General features: G+C 35.1%; 1 protein-coding gene across 1 annotated transcript in view; it reads right to left on the bottom strand.

Moving 5' to 3' along the window:
• The window catches only part of TANK (TRAF family member associated NFKB activator), a 77,710-nt gene that overhangs the window by 21,111 nt on the left and 37,207 nt on the right, over positions 1-19,392 (bottom strand). Inside the window, 3 exon segments of the mRNA XM_021075290.1 lie at positions 12,537-12,540; positions 13,355-13,487; positions 14,536-14,644. Of these exon segments, the coding sequence (XP_020930949.1) occupies positions 12,537-12,540; positions 13,355-13,487; positions 14,536-14,644 (246 nt within the window).

Here is a 19,392-nt window from a genome sequence, read left to right as displayed (position 1 = left end):
CCTGGTTCTTCCAGCCAGAATGGTGGAGGGCTTTCAAGTGGAATTTCAGTCACTGCAACTGTGGCCACCCTCAGGACAAAACCACAGAAAACTGAGATACCCACTGAGCCAATTACATGCTCTACCTTTTGACGACTCTTCAAAATATGCAAAGTTAATATCCAAAGTCCTCAGGTGGTTGTTCTTTTTTGTTGTTGTTGTTGTTATGTCATACAGTTATTACTGTTATTTGTAGAGGATGGTTTGTTCAGTACTCATTCCTCTGTAACAGAAGCTGAACTTCCAAACTGTTTTTTTTTTTTTTTAATCCCTCCATTCTCCTGAGGGTTCACCATGATTTTCCAGAGATGTCTTAATCACCAATCCAATGACTTTTTCTAAAGCTTGCCTTCTGCTTAATGCTCATTTGACAACATTTCACATTAGTGAAGAGCTCTTCCTTCTTGAGACATTTTTTGGCTACCAGTATAATATTTAGGTTTTCTTTTTAAGTTTTGCTATTTTCATTGGTCCTGGTTCTTTTTGGATCAAAAATGAGGGCTTTCTCTCAGATTCAGACACTGTTCTTCCTCATTATACACGTTTCTTATTATTCATTCTTAGGTTAAGGCTTTTGAGTATTCATTTCCTAAAGTTTGTATCTTTAGCCTCACTCTCTCTTGAGAGCCACTCTTAATTCTCTTTCAATCCAATATATTTTTACTTGTTTCATTCGCTATTGCAGAGCACTAAGTTTTAAAAGACAACATAATCACCTTTTCCTCAAATCTGATACACACTGGTAATCTTCATTTTCCTTTATTAATGTAAGGCCATTCTCCTTAGCATCAAAAAATCTTAGGGAAAGATAAAACCTTAAAGAATCTGAGATTAGGCTTTCCTGGAATAGTAAAATTCAAAACAAAAATGGGGGGTCTGATAAAGGGCTATTAACTTTTTACTTTGCCAAGAAAAACAGTAAATAAAAATAACTATAAAGATCTATTATCTTCATGTAAAAAAGAAATGGACATTTATCAAAAAAAAAGGGAGAGCTTTAGATTCAGCTTTATAAAGAAGTTTTCACTTTGTCCTCAGGCCAAGATGAGAAACAAGACTTAGGGACAAGAATAGAGATTCTGAGGCTGCAGCATGAAAAGAGGAGGAGAGAATGTTCAAGCAGCAGCATCAAGAAGGAAAGCAAGATTTACTGTGGCCATTGGCCATTCAGCCGCAATACATTCCAGATGACACTTTCAGGGAATCTGGACAATTCATTATCTGGATGCAATGTAGACAGGAACATGCTAATCTTAATGTTAAATAGTGAAGGGCTATTGGGGATAGAAATAATAGTGGGTAAAATCCATCAAATATGGAATAAAAACCACACCACTATTGATAAACACAATGGGAGAGAGAAAACAAAAGCTATCCAAACAAAAGCTATTGGAATTATTTGGTTTTCCAAAAGGAACTTAGTGGAGAAAAAAAAAATCACAAGTTAATGACTTATAGAATGCCTGGGAACTACTTTATGATAGTTTTATTAGGATTCTAGAATCTATCTATCTACCTGACTTAATGTATCAAGTGTATGGAAAGAAGTCTTAATTGGCAAAGAAAAGAATATCTTTCAGGGAAAAAGAGGGCTTTCATAACATGGTAAGAGTGCCTTAAGCAAGCAATGAAGACATTGAGAGAGCATAACACTTTAGGTGCAAATGAAAAATCAGGTGAGTCTTTTCCATCTCTCCCCCATCGAATTCTAGCAATATCTTAAAGGGGAATATTCAATAAGAGTTATAAAATACAATATTGGGGAAAGTGCTAGCTAGTGATTCTGTAGTAAAATGAAGTAAGAAGTTTTCTAACTGTTGACTTTGGATCCTATAAGACATTCTTGTGCCTTTAAAAATTATACAGAATACCTAGTATGCAGCATTTCAGAGGTCTAGGGTTCTGTGGAACAACTCAAGAAATACATCAGGCACCACACTATCTTTTAACAGGTTAGAGTCAAAACTCAGTTTGCTCTAGACTTAATACAGTAAGTATGGACAGGTAACCAGAAGCAATTTACAGGTATAATGATTCAGAGTATAAAGATGTAAAACAATTACTCAGTAAATGTGAAAGGGACTGATGAGCAAGCAATATGATCTCCATGCACAAATAAGGGTAACTGTGGACTTGCTAAAGTATTCTTAGGGCATGACATTTTTTCAGTAGGATGAAAAGTAAGTAACTTACTGAGAAAAAAGGTAACATGGGAGTTCCCTTTGTGGTACAGCGGAAATAAATCCAACTAAGAACCATGAGGATGAGGGTTTGATCCCTAGCTTCACTGAGTTCGCTCAGTGGGTTAAGGATCTAGCATTGCTGTGAGCTGTGGTGTGGGTCACAGACGCAGCTTGGATCTGGCGTTGCTGTGACTGTGGTGTAGGCCGGCAGCTGTAGCTCCAAATCGACCCCTAGCCTGGGAATCTCCATATGATGTGGGTGTGGACCTAAAAAGTGGAAAAAAAGAAAAAAAAAAAAGAAAAAAGAAAAAAGGCAACATGATTTTTTAATGGAAATATAATCTGGTAAAACCAGTGGTTATCAAAATATAGTCTAAGTTCACTGGGGGTCTTGAGAGCCCTTCAAAGGATTCACTGCTAGTATAGAGGACCTGCATGGGCCCTGAGTATCCCTGCACATTTTCACTGTGCATGTCAAGAATGTAAGGAGATCCTGTTGTGGCACAGTGGAAACGAATCTGACTAGTATCCATGAGGATCCTGGTTGGATCCCTGGCCTTCCTTAGTGGGTTAAGGATCTGGCATTGCCATGAGCTGTGCTGTAGGTCGCAGACATGGCTCATATCCTGCGTTTCTGTGGGTGTGGTGTGGGCTGGTGGCTACAGCTCCGATTCAACCCCAAGCCTGGGAACCTCTATATACCATGGGTGTGGTCCTAAAAAGACAAAAAAAACCCCACCTAACCAAAACAAACAAACAAAAGAATGTAAGGCTCTGATTGTTATTTACCTGGGACATTTTTCAAGGTTGTGTTTGCAAAGGACAAACTTGAGGAATGAGGCAATATCTCCTTCTCAGCCAACAAGCAGGGTACTTACTGCTTGCTATAAAAATGGTAGGTTTCCCAAACTTAATGTTCCTCTCCTTTAATGCAACCCATTGCATGTGCAGGTGTCCATCTGTGTGTCTACCTTGTGCCCGCTACCACAGAATCAATGCAAATATAATGCTATAGCTGCTTGCTGTTCTAAAAGTAATAAAGACCATTTTTCTCTGATCCAGGAGTTTTGAATCTTCTTCCAGCATCCATGAAATAGCAACCGGTTAACTAATTAGCTTGTAGGTAGAGTAAAATCAAATCCAAGACCCTGAAATTCATGGGGTCAACAACTGTGACAATAGTATTAGATATTATTTGCCTTTCTTAAAATTGTGCTGGCATTTATACTGATGGTACAAAAGCAATGGTGAGTAAAACTCCTGGTACCTGAGTATGACCAAGGCCATGATACTAAACTGTAGTCATTATATTTTTCAATGCCATGTACTCAGTAAAAAAAGAAGCCAGTTTCACCTAAGAATGTCTCTTTTAAAATTATAGTTGATTTACAATGTTCTGTCAATTTCTGCTGTACAGCAAAGTGACCCGGTTATACACATATATACACACAAAGAATGTCTTTTAAGACACAGTAAAAATTAATAACTTTATTGAAGTCTGAGCCCAAGTTACCATTTTTAATATTCTGTGTGACAAAAATGGGAAGTATACACAAGGACTTCTGTTTCATACTAAAGTACAGGGTTGTCTTGGGAAAAAGTACTTGTGCAATGTTTGAGCTGCAAGCTGAACTAGCCACTTTTTAAATGGAATGCCATTTTTACTTGAAAGAATGACTATTATGCAAGCTATGGTTATTCAGATGTTTCCTAAAAAGCAAATGAAGCTAGTTTCCTACTTTAAGGAAAACAAGATTTGCTGTCCATGAAAAAATTTAAAATATTATATCATGAAATAAGTCAATATTTGGAAGATTTGCATAGTCCAGTGAATCAGCAGTTTCCAAGTGACCAATTTATAATGCTACAAAATCACACATATATTAAAGATACATTCAAAATACAATACAGGGAATGTTCTAATTTCATGCTTTTGCATGCAGCTGTCCAGTTTTCCCAGCACCACTTATTGAAGAGACTGTCTTTTCTTCATTATATATTCTTGCCTCTTTTGTCATAGATTAATTGACCACAGTTGCTTGTAACACTATACATAAAAATATGGATTAAAGACATAAATGTAAGACCAGGTACTATAAAACTTGAAAAAATAGGCCAACCACTTATTCTCTGACATAAACTGCAGCAATATCTTCTCAGACCCACTTCCTGGAGTAATGAAAATTAAAAAAAAATAAACAAATGGGACCTAATTAAACTTAAAAGTTTTTGCAGAGCAAAGGAAACCATAAACAAAACAAAAAGACAACCCAAAGAATGGAGAAAATATTTGCAAATGAAGTAACTCACAAAAGATTAATCTCCAAAATATATAAATACCTCCCACAGCTCAGTATTAAAAAAACAAACAACCCCATTAAAAAGTGGGCGGAAGATCTAAATAGACATTTCTCCAAAGAAATACGGATAGCCAAAAACCACTGTGAGGTACCACCTTACACCAGTCAGAATGGCCATCAGCAAAAAGCATACAAACAGGAGTTCCCGTCGTGGCGCAGTGGTTAACGAATCCGACTAGGAACCATGAGGTTGCGGGTTCGGTCCCTGCCCTTGCTCAGTGGGTTAACGATCCGGCGTTGCCGTGAGCTGTGGTGTAGATTGCAGACGCGGCTCGGATCCCGCGTTGCTGTGGCTCTGGTGTAGGCCGGTGGCTACAGCTCCGATTGGACCCCTAGCCTGGAAACCTCCATATGCCGTGGGAGCAGACCAAGAAATAGCAAAAAGACAAAAAATAAATAAATAAATAAATAAATAAATATCATTCATAAAAAAAAAAAAAAGCATACAAACAATAAATGCTGGAGAGAGTGTAGAGAAAAGGGAACCCCTTTACACTGTTGGTGGGAATGTAAATTGTTGCAACTACTATGGAAAACCATATGAAGGTTCCTCAAAAAAACTAAAAATAGAACTACCATATGATCCAGTAACCCCACTCCTGTGCATCTCTCCAGGGAAAACCATGATTTGAAAAGATATATGCACCCCAATGTTCACTGCAGCACTATATACAATAGCCAAGACAAGGAAGCAACCTAAGTGTTCATCAACAGAGGAATGGATAAAAATGTGATACATACAAACAATGAAATATTAGCCATAAAAAATGAAATAATGCCATTTGCAGCAACATGATGGACCTAGAAACTATCATACTATGTGAAGTGAGACAGTGAAAGACAAACATATGATACAACTTACATGTAGAATCTAAAAAAAATTATACAGATGAACTTATTTGCAGAATAGAATAGACTCACAGACTTTGAAAAACTTATGGTTATCAATGGGGACAGATGAGGGGTGGGAGGGATGGACTGAGGGCTTGGCACTGGCATATGCACAGAGATATATGTAATGATTGACCAAAGGGGACCTGCTATACAGCACAGAGAACTCTACCCAGTATTCTGTGACAATCTAAGTGGGAAAAGAATCTGAGAGAGAATGGACATATGTATATGTATGACTGGGTCACTTTGTTGTACAGTAGAAATTATCACAACCTTGTAAATAAACTATACCTCAATAAAACAAACAAACAAAAAAAACAACAAAATATAAGACAGATCAATGGTTTTTAACATAGAAAAAAGTTCATTGGTTTCAGCTTTTATACTGCAACTAACATTAAGAAACTACCACTTGCCAAGTTTGAGTGTAGTATCAAAAAAGACTATCCACAGTTTATAAAAATGTTATTAGGGAGTTCCCATTGTGGCTCAGTGGTTAACGAATCCAACTAGGAACCATGAGGTTGCGGGTTTGATCCCTGGCCTTGCTCAGTGGGTTAAGGATCTGGCGCTGCCGTGAGCTGTTATGTGGTTGCAGATGTGGCTTGGATCCCGAGTTGCTGTGGCTGCGGCGCAGGCCAGCGGCTATAGCTCCAATTAGACCCCCAGCCTGGGAACCTCCATATGCCGAGGGAGCAGCCTTTGGAAAAGGCAAAAAGACAAAAAAAAAAAAAAAAAAAAAAAAGAAAGTTATTAAAATACTCACTCTTATCTGTGTGTTCATATAATTCAACAAGAACAAAAAACTTCACACAAAATACCCCAAAGCCACCAACCACAACATATCACAAGAAGCATTTTTAACTCTGAAAAACAAGTATCTTCAAAACAGATTTTGAGAACTTTTAGGATGATACATTATACCATATTAAGAAAAGAAATAATACTGTTTTGGAGGGCTAGATCCAACTTACTGAAATCGAAAAAACAGCCTTTATGCCTTGATCAAGAAAAATCAGGGCTGCAGAGAACATTCTAACTCAATTTTTGTGACTGCATCCCTGGGCCAGAGATTGCCAAACCCATGCCGCAGCTGTGACCTGTGCCACAGCTGCATCAATGCCAGATCCTTAACCCACTATACCAACAAGGGGAAGATCCTATATTCTTTATCTATGCATAAAATGATAACTAGGATTTCATTTTGTTGTAATTAGGACTTCACATTGTCTTAAAATGCTTGCTAATTGCTTTGGGTCTCCAAATCTGTTTCCCCAACCAGACTGTAGCTCCTTAAAGGGGGAAGATCTTGTCTTGTCTTTTTTTTTTTTTTTTTTTTTTTTTTTTCTTTTATTCCTATCGAGGACTAGCAAGACTGGGCAAATAGAAGGAGTTCAATAAATACTTCTTGTCTAAGTGACTGACAAGTGAATTTTTACACATCAGCTTTCTTCAAACATGTCAGAGGTTCTATATTTACTTGCAACTGCCAGGTACAGCACATCTTATTTCCTTAATGTTAGCACTGATGGCAGCTCCACAGCTCCATCACTGTTTTACTATTCTAAACCTAAAAAAAATCTTTCCTTCTCCTCAAGGTTACCATGTTATCTGCTGATCTAATCACAATGATAGCTACATTAGAAATATGCCAAGTGCCTGGCATCTGTCAGTAACAACTGAATTCTTTGTATTTTTAAACTTTTGCTTAAAGCATGTAACTCAGATGAAAAAAGACATGTGTAAAGAATAAATTATAGGAATTCCCTGGTGGGCCTAGCAGTTAAGGCTCTGGCATTGTGACAGCTCAGGTCATTGCTGTGGCACAGGTTTGATCCCTGACTTGGGAACTTCCACATTATGCAGGTGCAGCAAAAAGAAAAAAAAATTATATATATGTATACATATACATAATCAGAAATAAAGGATAAAAACAGCTCTTTGTACACATAAACACATGGTCTCTAAACAGTTAAAAGTTCGAATAAACTCATATAATATTTACTTTGCATCTTGGATCCTAGAATCTGAAATAACTTTACAATATTCAATGAGGCCTATTTTGGTTATTAAATCAGTTAGAGGGCAGTTCAGAGTTACTGAATGAATGAGTGAAGAAAATTTACCAATATCACTAAACTCTTATGTATTCTATATTATTGCTTTCTACATATTTTATGTCAAAACACTCTACACCTTTGTTGTAACTTCCACAACAACAAAAAGTGGGATAGAAAGATGAGGAAAAAAATTTTCATCTAACCCTAGTCACCTAGGATAGCATTTAATTTGGCAAGTGAAGTGCTTCCCAGAAGCAGTATTATAAAAAAAATCTTGTTTTCAAGATCATAAAAATGACCCAGTATATTACAATCCCAGCTTTTTTAAAAAAGTGAATTAAACAATGCCAATTTGTATTTATATTAAAATACAAAATTTGTTAAATAATAACTGCTATCATGACATTAAGTAATAACTGCTATCATGACATACGTTACTATGTCTGACAATGGTGTCTTGAACATGAGATAGTAGTTTTTGCCAAGAACCAGTGTGTGCATTTTTGTTATTTGATTTCTTATATACAAATATTTTTAATTTTTAAAATTGGTTATAAAAAAGAGTAAGTAATAACATGCAACAGTTTCTTGGTTCTCTAAAGCACTGCTCATTGTGGGTTAAAGGATCTGGAATAGGTCACAGCTGTGGCTTGGATTCAGTCCCTGGTCTGGGAACTTCCATGTGCAATAAGTGAGGCCATAAAAAAAAAATTAAATTAAAAAAAAAAGCACTGCTCCGTTAATATCCTCTGGAAAGTCTATATTCATATTAGAATTGTTGAAATTATTCTCAAGATAATTAGCTATGATATTTATTTCATCTGCAATTAATACTAACAGGATTTTTTGGTACTCTCCTCTGTACACCACAATCTACAATCCTTATAATGCTTTAAAAATATGCCTACGAAATCTCTGATAGTCTTCGAGAGCTTATTTTCTTGTCTCTGGAGCATTCAGTGACTTGTTTCCAATGTACAGATGAAGTAGAAGCAAAGGTATGTGATTTTTATTTTTTATTTATTTTATTTTATTTTTGTCTTCTTTTTTTTTTGCCTTTTCTAGGGCCGCTCTCGAGGCACATGGAGATTCCCAGGCTAAGGGTCTAATCGGAGCCATAGCCACCAGCCTACGCCAGAGCCACAGTAACTCAGGATCTGAGCCGCATCTGCAACCTACACCACAGCTCACGGCAACACCAGATCCACAACCCACTGAGCAAGGCCAGGGATCGAACCGGCAACCTCATGGTTCCTAGTCGGATTCATTAACCACTGCACCATGACAGTAACTCCAGGTATGTGATTTTTTAGGGACTAGACTAGAAAGCACTGTGGCTCCCTCCTTGGATCTCTTACTTTCTTACTCAGAGGAAGATAGGTGGTACATTGTGAGGAGAGCCCATTTGGTGAGGTCTCCTGCCAACAACCATCTTGGAAGTGGATCTTCCAACCACAGTCAAGCCTTCAAATGACTGAAAGCCCTGGCCCGCACATCCTGACTTCGATCACATGAGATCCCAAGCAGAACCACCCAGCTAAGTCACTCCTGAATTTCTGACTCATAAAAGGTAAGATGATAAATAGTTTTGCTAAGTATTGGAGTAAATTTGGGGTCCTTTGTTATATGACAGATAATACAATGAGTCCTATCTCATCAAGAATGTGCAAACTACTCGAGAGTTCCCATCATGGTGCAGCGGAAATGAATCTGACTAGGAACAATGAGGTTGCGGGTTCAATCCCTGGCATCTCTCAGTGGGTTAAGGATCTGGTGTTACCGTTAGCTATGGTGTAAGTCGAAAATGCAGCTTGGCTCTGGCATTGCCGTGGCTGTGGTGTAGGCCAGCACCTGTAGCTCCGATAAGACTCCTAGCCTGGGAACCTCCATATGTCACTGGTGCGGCCCTAAAAGGACAGGAAAAAAAAAAAAAAAAAAAAAAAAGAATGTGCAAACTGCTGTGGTGTACAGGAGGTAAAACTCAGGTATTCCATTAAACTGAGTACTTCTCCTCTAATGTCTCTAACCTACAAACAGTACTAAGGATTCATTTAGTGATACAACTTCTGCTATCCTGACTTCTCTATGTCCTTTTAGAAATCAAAGGACTTTTTCTATTCTTTTTTTTTTTTTTTTTTAGGTCTTTTTCGGGCCATATTCATAGCATATGGAGGTTCCCAGGCTAGGGGTTGAATCAGAGCTACCTACAGCTGCTGGCCTACACCACAGCTATAGCAATACCAGATCTGAGCTGCATCTGTGACCTACACCACAGCTCATGGCAATGCTGAAATCAAAGGACTCTTAACATACTCTTTGTGTAGGATTATCGTGAACAGAACTATAAATTTCATATTTCTCAAATATAATTTTCTAAAAGGACCTCTTTCCCTTCAACATACTCCTTTTCCCTCTACTCTGTGTCTCATTCTCCAAAGAAGCCATAGTTGTCATTTGATAGAATATTTAGGGGTCTTTCCCTTCTCAAATAATCTAACCAAGTCCTAAATGAGATAGTTTAAAAGAAATCTTCAAACTACCCACTAAACAGGAGGAGAAAAGGAATATAAGTGGTTAGTAGCAGTTTTCTAGCGTATACATGCATGTCTTGTGTATACATGCATGCTTTTACAAAACTGCAACCAATATGAAATTTTTTTTTTCATTTTGGAAAAACCTTAATATATCCACATCATTCAAAATTCTTAAGAAAAGGATTTCACTTGTATTAGCTAAAAGTGAATTTAATTATAACTTAATGAGCACAGATCAACATATATGCCAATGGAAAATATTTTAATTTCAACCAGCCAGTAGTTTTCTAAATTAGGCCTAATTTTTTACAATGAATATACAGCCAGCTCTTAAATATTCAATAAATCCAATTTATCCATTCTTTTAGAAGATATTTCTTCTTCTCTTTAATTTTTTTATGTCTAGTGCTCATTAGCATTTTGGCTTTAGATATATATGGTAAGACAAAAAAGCTGAAATATAAGACTGTTAATTAATTTGTTGTTGTCTTTAGTTCTTTTAGGGCCACACCTGTGGTATATGGAGGTTCCCAGGCTAGGGGTCCAACTGGAGCTGTAGCTGCTGGCCTACGCCAAGGCCACAGCAATGCCAGATCCGAGCCGCATCCACACAGCTCACGGCAACGCCGGATCCCCAACCCACTGGGTAAGGCCAGGGATCGAACCTGCAACCTCATGGTTCCTACCCAGATTCGTTAACCACTGAGCCATGACGGGAACTCCTTAATTTTTATTATAGTACAAGAAGACTGAGTTGATGAGCTATTCAAAGTATTAAATATGTACCTGTTAAATAAGTCTTTCCCCATTAGTAAAGATAGAGAACTCGTTGAGTTTATTTTATGTATTTATTTTTTTGCTTTTGAGGGCTGCGCCCATGGCATATGGAAGTCCTCAGGCTAGGGGGTGAATCAGAGCTACAGCTGCCGGCTTACCCCACAGCCACAGTAATGCAGGATTCGAGCTGCCTCTGTGACCTATACCACAGCTCATGGCAACACAGGATCCCTGACCCACTGAGCAAGGCCAGGGATTGAACCTGCATCTTCATGGATACTAGTCGGATTAGATTCCTCTGTGCTACACGGGAACTTCTCGCTGAGTTTAGATTTATTTTTTACTTGGAGCTTTATATATTTTTTCTTAGCCTTCCATGAAATAATAATTGATGCAACATTATTAATTTTTTGGAAATAAGCCATCTTTGACATGATTTCTGTTATTTACACTAAATTTCAGCCCAGGTACTCAAATATATATTTTAGAGATATAGACATCTTATAAAATTAAAGCAAATGTAATTTAAAAAAGAATTCTGTTGAAGGTTCCCTTTGAACACTAATTGACAAACTCTAAACTTTTCAAAAATAACAAATTATCAAAGTTTAGAATAATCTAAATTATTAACATACCTAAAGCCTTTCACGTCATCCCTTTTGTTCTAATCAAGGTTGCTATTTTCAAAAATACCTATGATTCTGAGATGGAGATATTTTATTATCTTCAAATAGATGTTATAATTGGAATAAATAATTTTGACTAAAAATTAATGGTAAATAATGAAATTTAGAAGTCACTGAAAAAAAAACAAGAAGTCACTGAAACAGGAAAATGGGCTGCAAATATTTGCATAAGCACTAAATTTATGTCAGCATTTTATAGTTCAATCATTTTTAAATTTACTATAATAGGCTCAAATATGAAATTCTAAGTCGGAATCACTGTTTCTGAATCTTGTCTTTTGCAAATAAACCTAAACATGTTCCAGTGGTGTGGTTTCTTGTGTTTATTAACATTTTTGGATAAATGGAAATTGGAGTAAGGGTGAAGAGAGCTGAATAGTCAAATAAAAAACCAATTTAATTCTGAATAAAGAATAGGAACTGGGAGATACTGTAGGGAATTTTCCATTTCTTAAATTTTTATTTATGGGGAAAGTGTCAAACTGAATTTCTCAGGATTTCCCTTGTGGCTCAGAGGGTCAAGGATCCAGTGTTGTCACTGTTGCAGCTTGGGTTGCTGCTATGGCTCAGGTTCTGATCCCTGGCCCAGAAACTTCCACATGCTGTGGTGTGGACAAAGAGAAAAAAAAAGAAAAAGAGAACTTCTTCTCTGAATTTCTCAGATTTGATATTAAATAAAAACAAGTTAAGATAGTATTAGTTATGGGACTGGTAACTGAATAACCTTGACACACAAAGTTAAAATCTCCTACCTTATTTAGAGGGAAATGAAATATTACATGCTTCACATAATTGTCTTGTGTATGTTGAGTCCTCATTTGCTAGAAGACCTTATTTTATGCAAAAGCCGTTTCATCCCACAAAAACCCAACTCGTCTCATTAAAAAATTCATTTTTACATATAAAATTTCAATGATTCAGAAAAACATGGAGAATAATGTGTCTATATATCCACCACTCTGATTTAACAAGCATTACAATTTTGCCGTATTTGGTTCAGAACTTTTCTTTCAAAACCGGAAAGTTACAGATACAACTGAAACTCTTATTCTTTTCCCAGAATCACAGTCTCTTCCCCTCAACTTAATTTTTCTAATGAACATCCCTGCATGTTTCTATACTTTTAACTCCATATTTATGTTTTTATAAATGATGTCATAATGTTTTATATGTTTAAAAATCTGCATACATTTCCCCATTTTATCATTTTGTAATTTCTATTTTTTTATTCAACACTTTTTGAAATTTAGGTATATTAATATTCCTAAAATATTTAACTGTAAAAATGTACCACTCTGCTACTGATGTTTAGGTTGTTTCTGACCAACGTAGCATGAACATCCTTGAACATGTCTCTCTACAGATATAAAATATTCCTTTCCATATTGCTTCAATGAAGACTTCTGCTTGAACTAGTTAAATAGATTTTGTTTTTTAATTCAGCATAGGCAAATAAAAAAACTAGAATATTACTTTCTAGCTCAGTATCATCTGTGTCTTACTATTTAACTTATTTAAGCCTTTATTTTACTTGGAAATAATGCTTCAAAGATATTTAGGAACACGCAAGTCACTTTATATATATAGGATTTCTGTTTAGAATTCTAGTGGGGTGTGTACTTTAAGAAAATAAAATGAGCAAGATGTGCTACGTATGGGCACTCAAATTTTGCTTTTTTGCAAAAGCAGTGTTAGGACTGAAAAGAATCTTATCCACTTTTCCCCTTGTTCCTGCCCATCCCAACTGTGATAGAATACTGACTAAATAATTCAATAAGTCTGTGGAACCTAATTCTCATTTATCTCCATTAGAGAATAAACGGCAGCGCAGTCTACCTTTGATTCTTTTCTCTTGGTATTCCTGATTTTACTTTATCATGTGGCTGATCAAGAGTCAAATTATTCTTCCTTGCTTCACTGTCTTCAAACAGGGGAACACAACCATAACTGTTATCTGAAAGACAAAAACCTCATGGACATAAGTGGAAAATTCTTGTTTTTGGTACCACCTGGAAAAGTAAAGAGAACACAAATCCAAACACCTAGTTTTAAAGAGCAGTGATTTTTAAACTGCTAAGTTTTAAAAATTCTTTAGATAATAGTTTCTTTGACAATTTAGATTTGCTCATTTAGATTACGGCATATTTGCTTCATATTTTTCTACTTTCATTCCCACTAAACATACAAAACCCCTACTCTTCCAATATCAGTAGTATATAAAATACGTAAAATTTAGAACACTGGAAGTATGCTCTTTGTAGCTTATCACCAGCAACAGCAATTAGACTTTTATTTAAGTCATATTTCCAGGTAAGCATTTCTTGTTTAAGAAAATTATTTGCATAAGTACTCCCTGATTATAGAAAACTTAGAAAATACAGTCATGTCAAGAAAAACGAAAATTAAAAGCTACTCACAATTTTTATCATCTATGAATTATTCTTGTTGACACTTTGGTTTATATTTTATCAGAAACTTTCTTTTCCAATGTATACAAATTCACATAAGAATCATCTTTTGTTAGGAAGTGAACACCTATTATCATCACTTTTTTTGGATACTTACCTGTTGTTCACTATATGAATGACTATAACTGAACATTTATTTCTAGTTTTCCATTATTAGAAATTATACTGTGATGAGCATCCTTACATACATGTCTTTGAGTACTTAAAGAAATATTTTACGATGCATTCTTAGAATTTGAATTTTTGGTTTAAAAGGTAATAGGAATTTTAAAAGCCTTTTCTATTTATTAGCAAAGTGTTGACTAAGAAGTTTTATCAACTTCGAGTTCCACCATATAGTATATGTGATTGTCCATTTTGCCATTTCCTTCAAGTGTTCATTTCTTAAATAAACATACTATGTAACTGTACTACAGTTATTAAAATATCAGTACTAGTGAGAAATAATAGAGAAATAAAACAGAAAAACTTGACTTCCATATTTTTCTTCTCCAAGAGGTTTAAGAAATACATAAAAATTTAACATGAACATACCTCGACTAGAATTCACAAGAAGTAACTGTGATTTTAGCTTGTCAATAATAGTTTGTTGAAGTGACAGCTGTTCTTGTTGCTCACGTATTCTCTGCTCATAGTTCTCAGTCTGCTGACATAAAAACCAGTTAGCCTGATATTTACTGACAGACACGTAAATGTATTTACTGTCCATTAATAATTACATATAGATATGAGTTACCCCTATTACCATTTTCCAGGTACTGGAGCATTTATTTATGAACTGAAAATTATGATCCAGAAATGTATTTATAATCATTACAAACATTAAGTAATTTTAAAACACTTAAAACACTGTAAGTGTTTTTTTTTGGCCGTGCTATGGCATGCAGAAGTTCCCAGGCCAGGGACTGAACCTGTGCCAAAGCCGTAAGCAGAGCCGCAGCAGTGATACTCTGGATCCTTAACCCACTGAGCTATGAGGGAATTCAACACCTAAAACACCATAAATTTTTAAAATCATCTCAAGACGTTTTAGTCACTAGAGTTCAATGTATGATTTCTTGGATAAAAATTGTAATTTAGAATTTAATCCTTAATGATGACCAAAAAAACCATGAATGATAAAATGGATGCTATATTATTTTATAAAGATACCCACTAACTTAAAGTTAAGATTTCATGTCTTTTAAATAAACATTTTTACAAAAACATGGTATTTTATTTTTTTGGTTGTACCTGTAGCATGTGGAAGTTCCTGGGCCAGGGATAAAACCCATGCCACTGAAGCGACCCAAGCCGCTGTAGTGACAATGCTAGATCCTTAATCCACTGTGCCACAAGAGAACTCCCTAAATAACATACCTTGAATTTAGAGTACAAAAAAGTGAAGTAAGTAGCTATAACTAAAACACTATGAAAATCAAAGGACAAGTACAAATTACAAAATTATACTGATCAGAAATTTCTAAGATTGAGTTTTAAGAAGTCAAGAGAACACACATTTAATTTCTAGTGGATATCTTAAATACCACGATTTCCCTTATATTTCTAATCCATTCATCTTGCTATTTTATTTCAATGGCTGTAAGAATTAAGCAATGATAGAAGGCACAAGCTTTTATCAGGGAATACAAATGTTGCAAACCTGCAATCTGAAATGTTCCATTATGATTATCAATTAGTACAAGTCTTAAAAATATATTACCAAAAATAATAGAGAATTCTTTACTGACTTCTATCACTAGAATAACAAGTTAATAATAACTAAGTTGTAAATTCCTTGAAATATGAAATAGTGTCAATATTTTGAAATGTGCTTCAGTAGATACTAAATATTTGATTTTGAATTGATTCTTAATGAGGTTCAAAATTAGTAAACTCTATTATTTTCAGAGACCAATAAGCCTAAAGTTCTTTAAAATTACATAGTTATTCCTAGTTTCCAAAATAAATTAGCTTAAGAAATGGAAGCAAAATACACTTTCCCAAGTAAAAGGTAGAATCTAAGTATTATACTTAAAACATGAGTAACTGACAAAGCTGTTCAGTAACCCAAGTGGTATGTTGTCTTTGCATCTTGCCTGAGGGAAGTCTTATACAGATATCCCACAGAATTCTGCAAAGTAACTTATACATTGGAGGTATTCAGTATGTGCTTATTGAAAAAAAAAGACAAATAAAGAATCCAATTAAGAGAAAATCCAAGTAAATTTTATTGTTATGAATAGAATAATGAATCTTGTGAATCCCTCTGTATCTATGTCCTATGACTAAGAGTCTCAGAACAGAAACGTAGATACCAAATTCCAGGCTAAGGCCAGGTTTCCCAGAATAAGATTTCTTATTCCTACATAAATTTATATCCAAGCCCTAGAAAGGACTGGGTACACTGACTGTTAGAAAGATTTAAGCCTCTAATGCAAATTCTGTAATACTTTAAATTTACTTGGCCATATAGAGCCATCAGGGCTCAGGGATCAGCACATACATTGATGTTACAGTCTGTTCTACTTCTGTGTATTTAGAACTTTTTCTAAAGAATTCAAAGTTTTTCATAAACATCAACCAATAATTACCCATTCTTTCACTATTTTTTGATAGGTATCTCTATCCAGCATTAAGTAACCAGTACAAAAAAATTTGATAAGTTAGAGACAGGCCCAGAGTAAATGTTTGTTGTTTAAGCCTCAGCCCATTCTCCATCTACTACTACTACTACTACACACACACACACACACACACACACACACACACACACACACACACACACACACACACACACACATTTCCTCACCTTAATGAAAAACCAAATGGCCTATATTTCCTTTTGGAACCTACTCAGAAAGCCTCTGCCAGTTAATTTTCATCTTCTAGTTCAGGCTTAAAAACATACTTGAGCACATCTGCATATAATGTATCATAATAAATGAATAATGCTGAAAAGTATTCATTATTGGAAAAAAAATCAACAGATCAACAACAATTTCAAGTTGAAGTTTTGAGCTATTTCTCAAGCCACTTAATAAAGTGGTTTACAAACTTAAGCAAATTCTGTAATACTTTAAAAACAAATACTCTTAGAAGTATAGCAGGGAATAGAATAGCAATGATCCATGTTCTTTTACCACTCTTTCCACATACTTACATTATATCATTATAGCATTCTGGCCCAATTATTTATATGTATGATTTCCCTTTAGACTATGACCTCTTCAAGGGCAAAGACTATTTTCTCCTGGTCTCTCTGAAGTATATAGCAGAGCACCTGGCACATACTGAGATACTCAATAAATATCAGTTGACTAAATAAAACTAAGTTGTTAAGGAAATATAAGAGAAATAGGTATGTCTTCAGAAATGACCTGAAGGAATGGAGAAAAGGCTTTGCTTATATTTCTGTAAAGGAAATAAAAAAGAGAAGTTGGTCAGTAAATGAAAAAGACAAAGGAAAAGTTTCAGAAAAGGGATAAAAAAAAAAAGGCAATGTCTGAAGATGTTTCTTCTTTTTGGGGAAAAAGTGGAAGCTTACACCATCAGAAAAAAGGTAGTAATTTGAGAAGAGAAAATACATACTCAGAAAATAGTATAAAGGTTTTGACCACAGGCTATGAGAGGAAAGTCCAGAAGAGGATATCACATCATGCTGGGAAATAACCAGCAGAATTCAGTGTTTGGAAACCAGCAGAAACAAGAAGTTTTTTTTTTTTTCTTTTTATTAAATGATTTTGTTCATTGAACAGATGTTAATAAACTTATCTAAAAAAATCTTCTTAAAAGATCAGATAATTGTTGCACTGTCATAGTATTTTTGAAAAAAAACAAAACAAAACAATATAGTTACAAAGCAAGTACATTCCAGCACTACCAAAGACCCTACAAAACAGAAAAATCACTAACAACCACATTGAAAATGTACAACAGCAATGTCTTGTCAACACTTCTGTACAGAGCACAGACATGACAGCTAAAACAGACAGAAGAGAAGATGCTTTTGACAGCCAGTGTGTGTGAATGATTCTTTGAGTCAGATGGCAGCAACAAGTTACCAACTAGGAGATCTGCATGACAACTAACCATCCATCTGTATCAAACACCATCTGGCCAAGATGACTCTGGCTTCTGTGTATTGACACTCCTTCCAATTCCAAAGACTAGCAAAACAAGTGGTCTACCAGCATCTAAAGAGGTAAACAGGTACTTAGGTACTTGTGCCATAATGTACTCTCTATTCTTTTCAGTGTTCAGAAACAAAAGTTACAACAATAGTGATCAATATAGTACACATTTTTAATTTACTAAAATGGTTATTCATATACACTCTTGACTATCATAAATAAAGCAAAAAGCTTATCTTAAGAAATGTCCTTTTATCCAGGCAAAATTTCAATCCATCTTCAGATCTAAGGCAGCATATTCTCTATAATTTTGGACATACAGCTGTACAAGTTTTCACGGGTTCATAAATATTAAAATGGAGTTCTATAAATTGATTTTTTTCCTATTGATGACACTGAAAATTCTCATTTTTCATATTTTCCAACCACTTATTTCCTAGATGGGGAAAAAAAAGGTTCAAGTGTCCTTAAGCCATCCATAATACTTTAAATAGGTCGAACACTATCTCTTCTCTTCCTCAAGAACTAATTCCAATATTCTGAAAATTACCATTCTTTTCCTCCAGATATAAAAAGAACAGAAATTTAGTAAATGTTGAATGGATTAAAAGAAACAGCCTTGGTTTAAAAACCTTTCAAACTGTTCCGAGATCACCAAAGAGTACAAAGCTTTATTCAAGGATCTGCTTATCTACCATGAAAGCTCTCAATAGAAGATCCACAGTTCATGAAGGAAGATAATTAAATAATAATTATCCCAATACACAACATTTTAGAAACAAACTGTCTTATGTTGAAACTTTGGTAAACTAAAAGTATCAACTTCATTTTAGGTTAAAAATGAGACTGTATAGGATAGCAATAGCTGGTTTACACAGCTCATTCCTATCCACTCTCTGCTATATTCTCCAATAACTACTGAGTTATAAACCCTGTCCTCTCTCACCCTCTTGATACCAAGACTTATCTAAGAGATCTGAAATTTGACAGATTATCAATCTGATTATCTACTATTAGGTAACAGTGCTCTCACCAATTTCTCTGCATGCCAAATTGTAATCTACGACAAATTAATTTTATTTACAAGCTTGTGTTTCAGACCTGATTAATTTACTCAGCTTCTTGAGCCTTAGTTTCTTTCTCTTTGAAATGAAATAGTATTTACTTGAAGGATTAAAGGAGATGGCATGTATAAATATATGGCACATAGTAAGCTCTTTGCAAATGTTAGTTCCTTTCCTTTGATAATGAACAAGGTTTCTACATCATATCTATTACC

This window comes from Sus scrofa, chromosome 15 (genome assembly GCF_000003025.6).
Source record: "Sus scrofa isolate TJ Tabasco breed Duroc chromosome 15, Sscrofa11.1, whole genome shotgun sequence".
Taxonomy (NCBI): domain Eukaryota; kingdom Metazoa; phylum Chordata; class Mammalia; order Artiodactyla; family Suidae; genus Sus; species Sus scrofa.
This window is presented reverse-complemented; position numbering and strand designations above follow the sequence as displayed.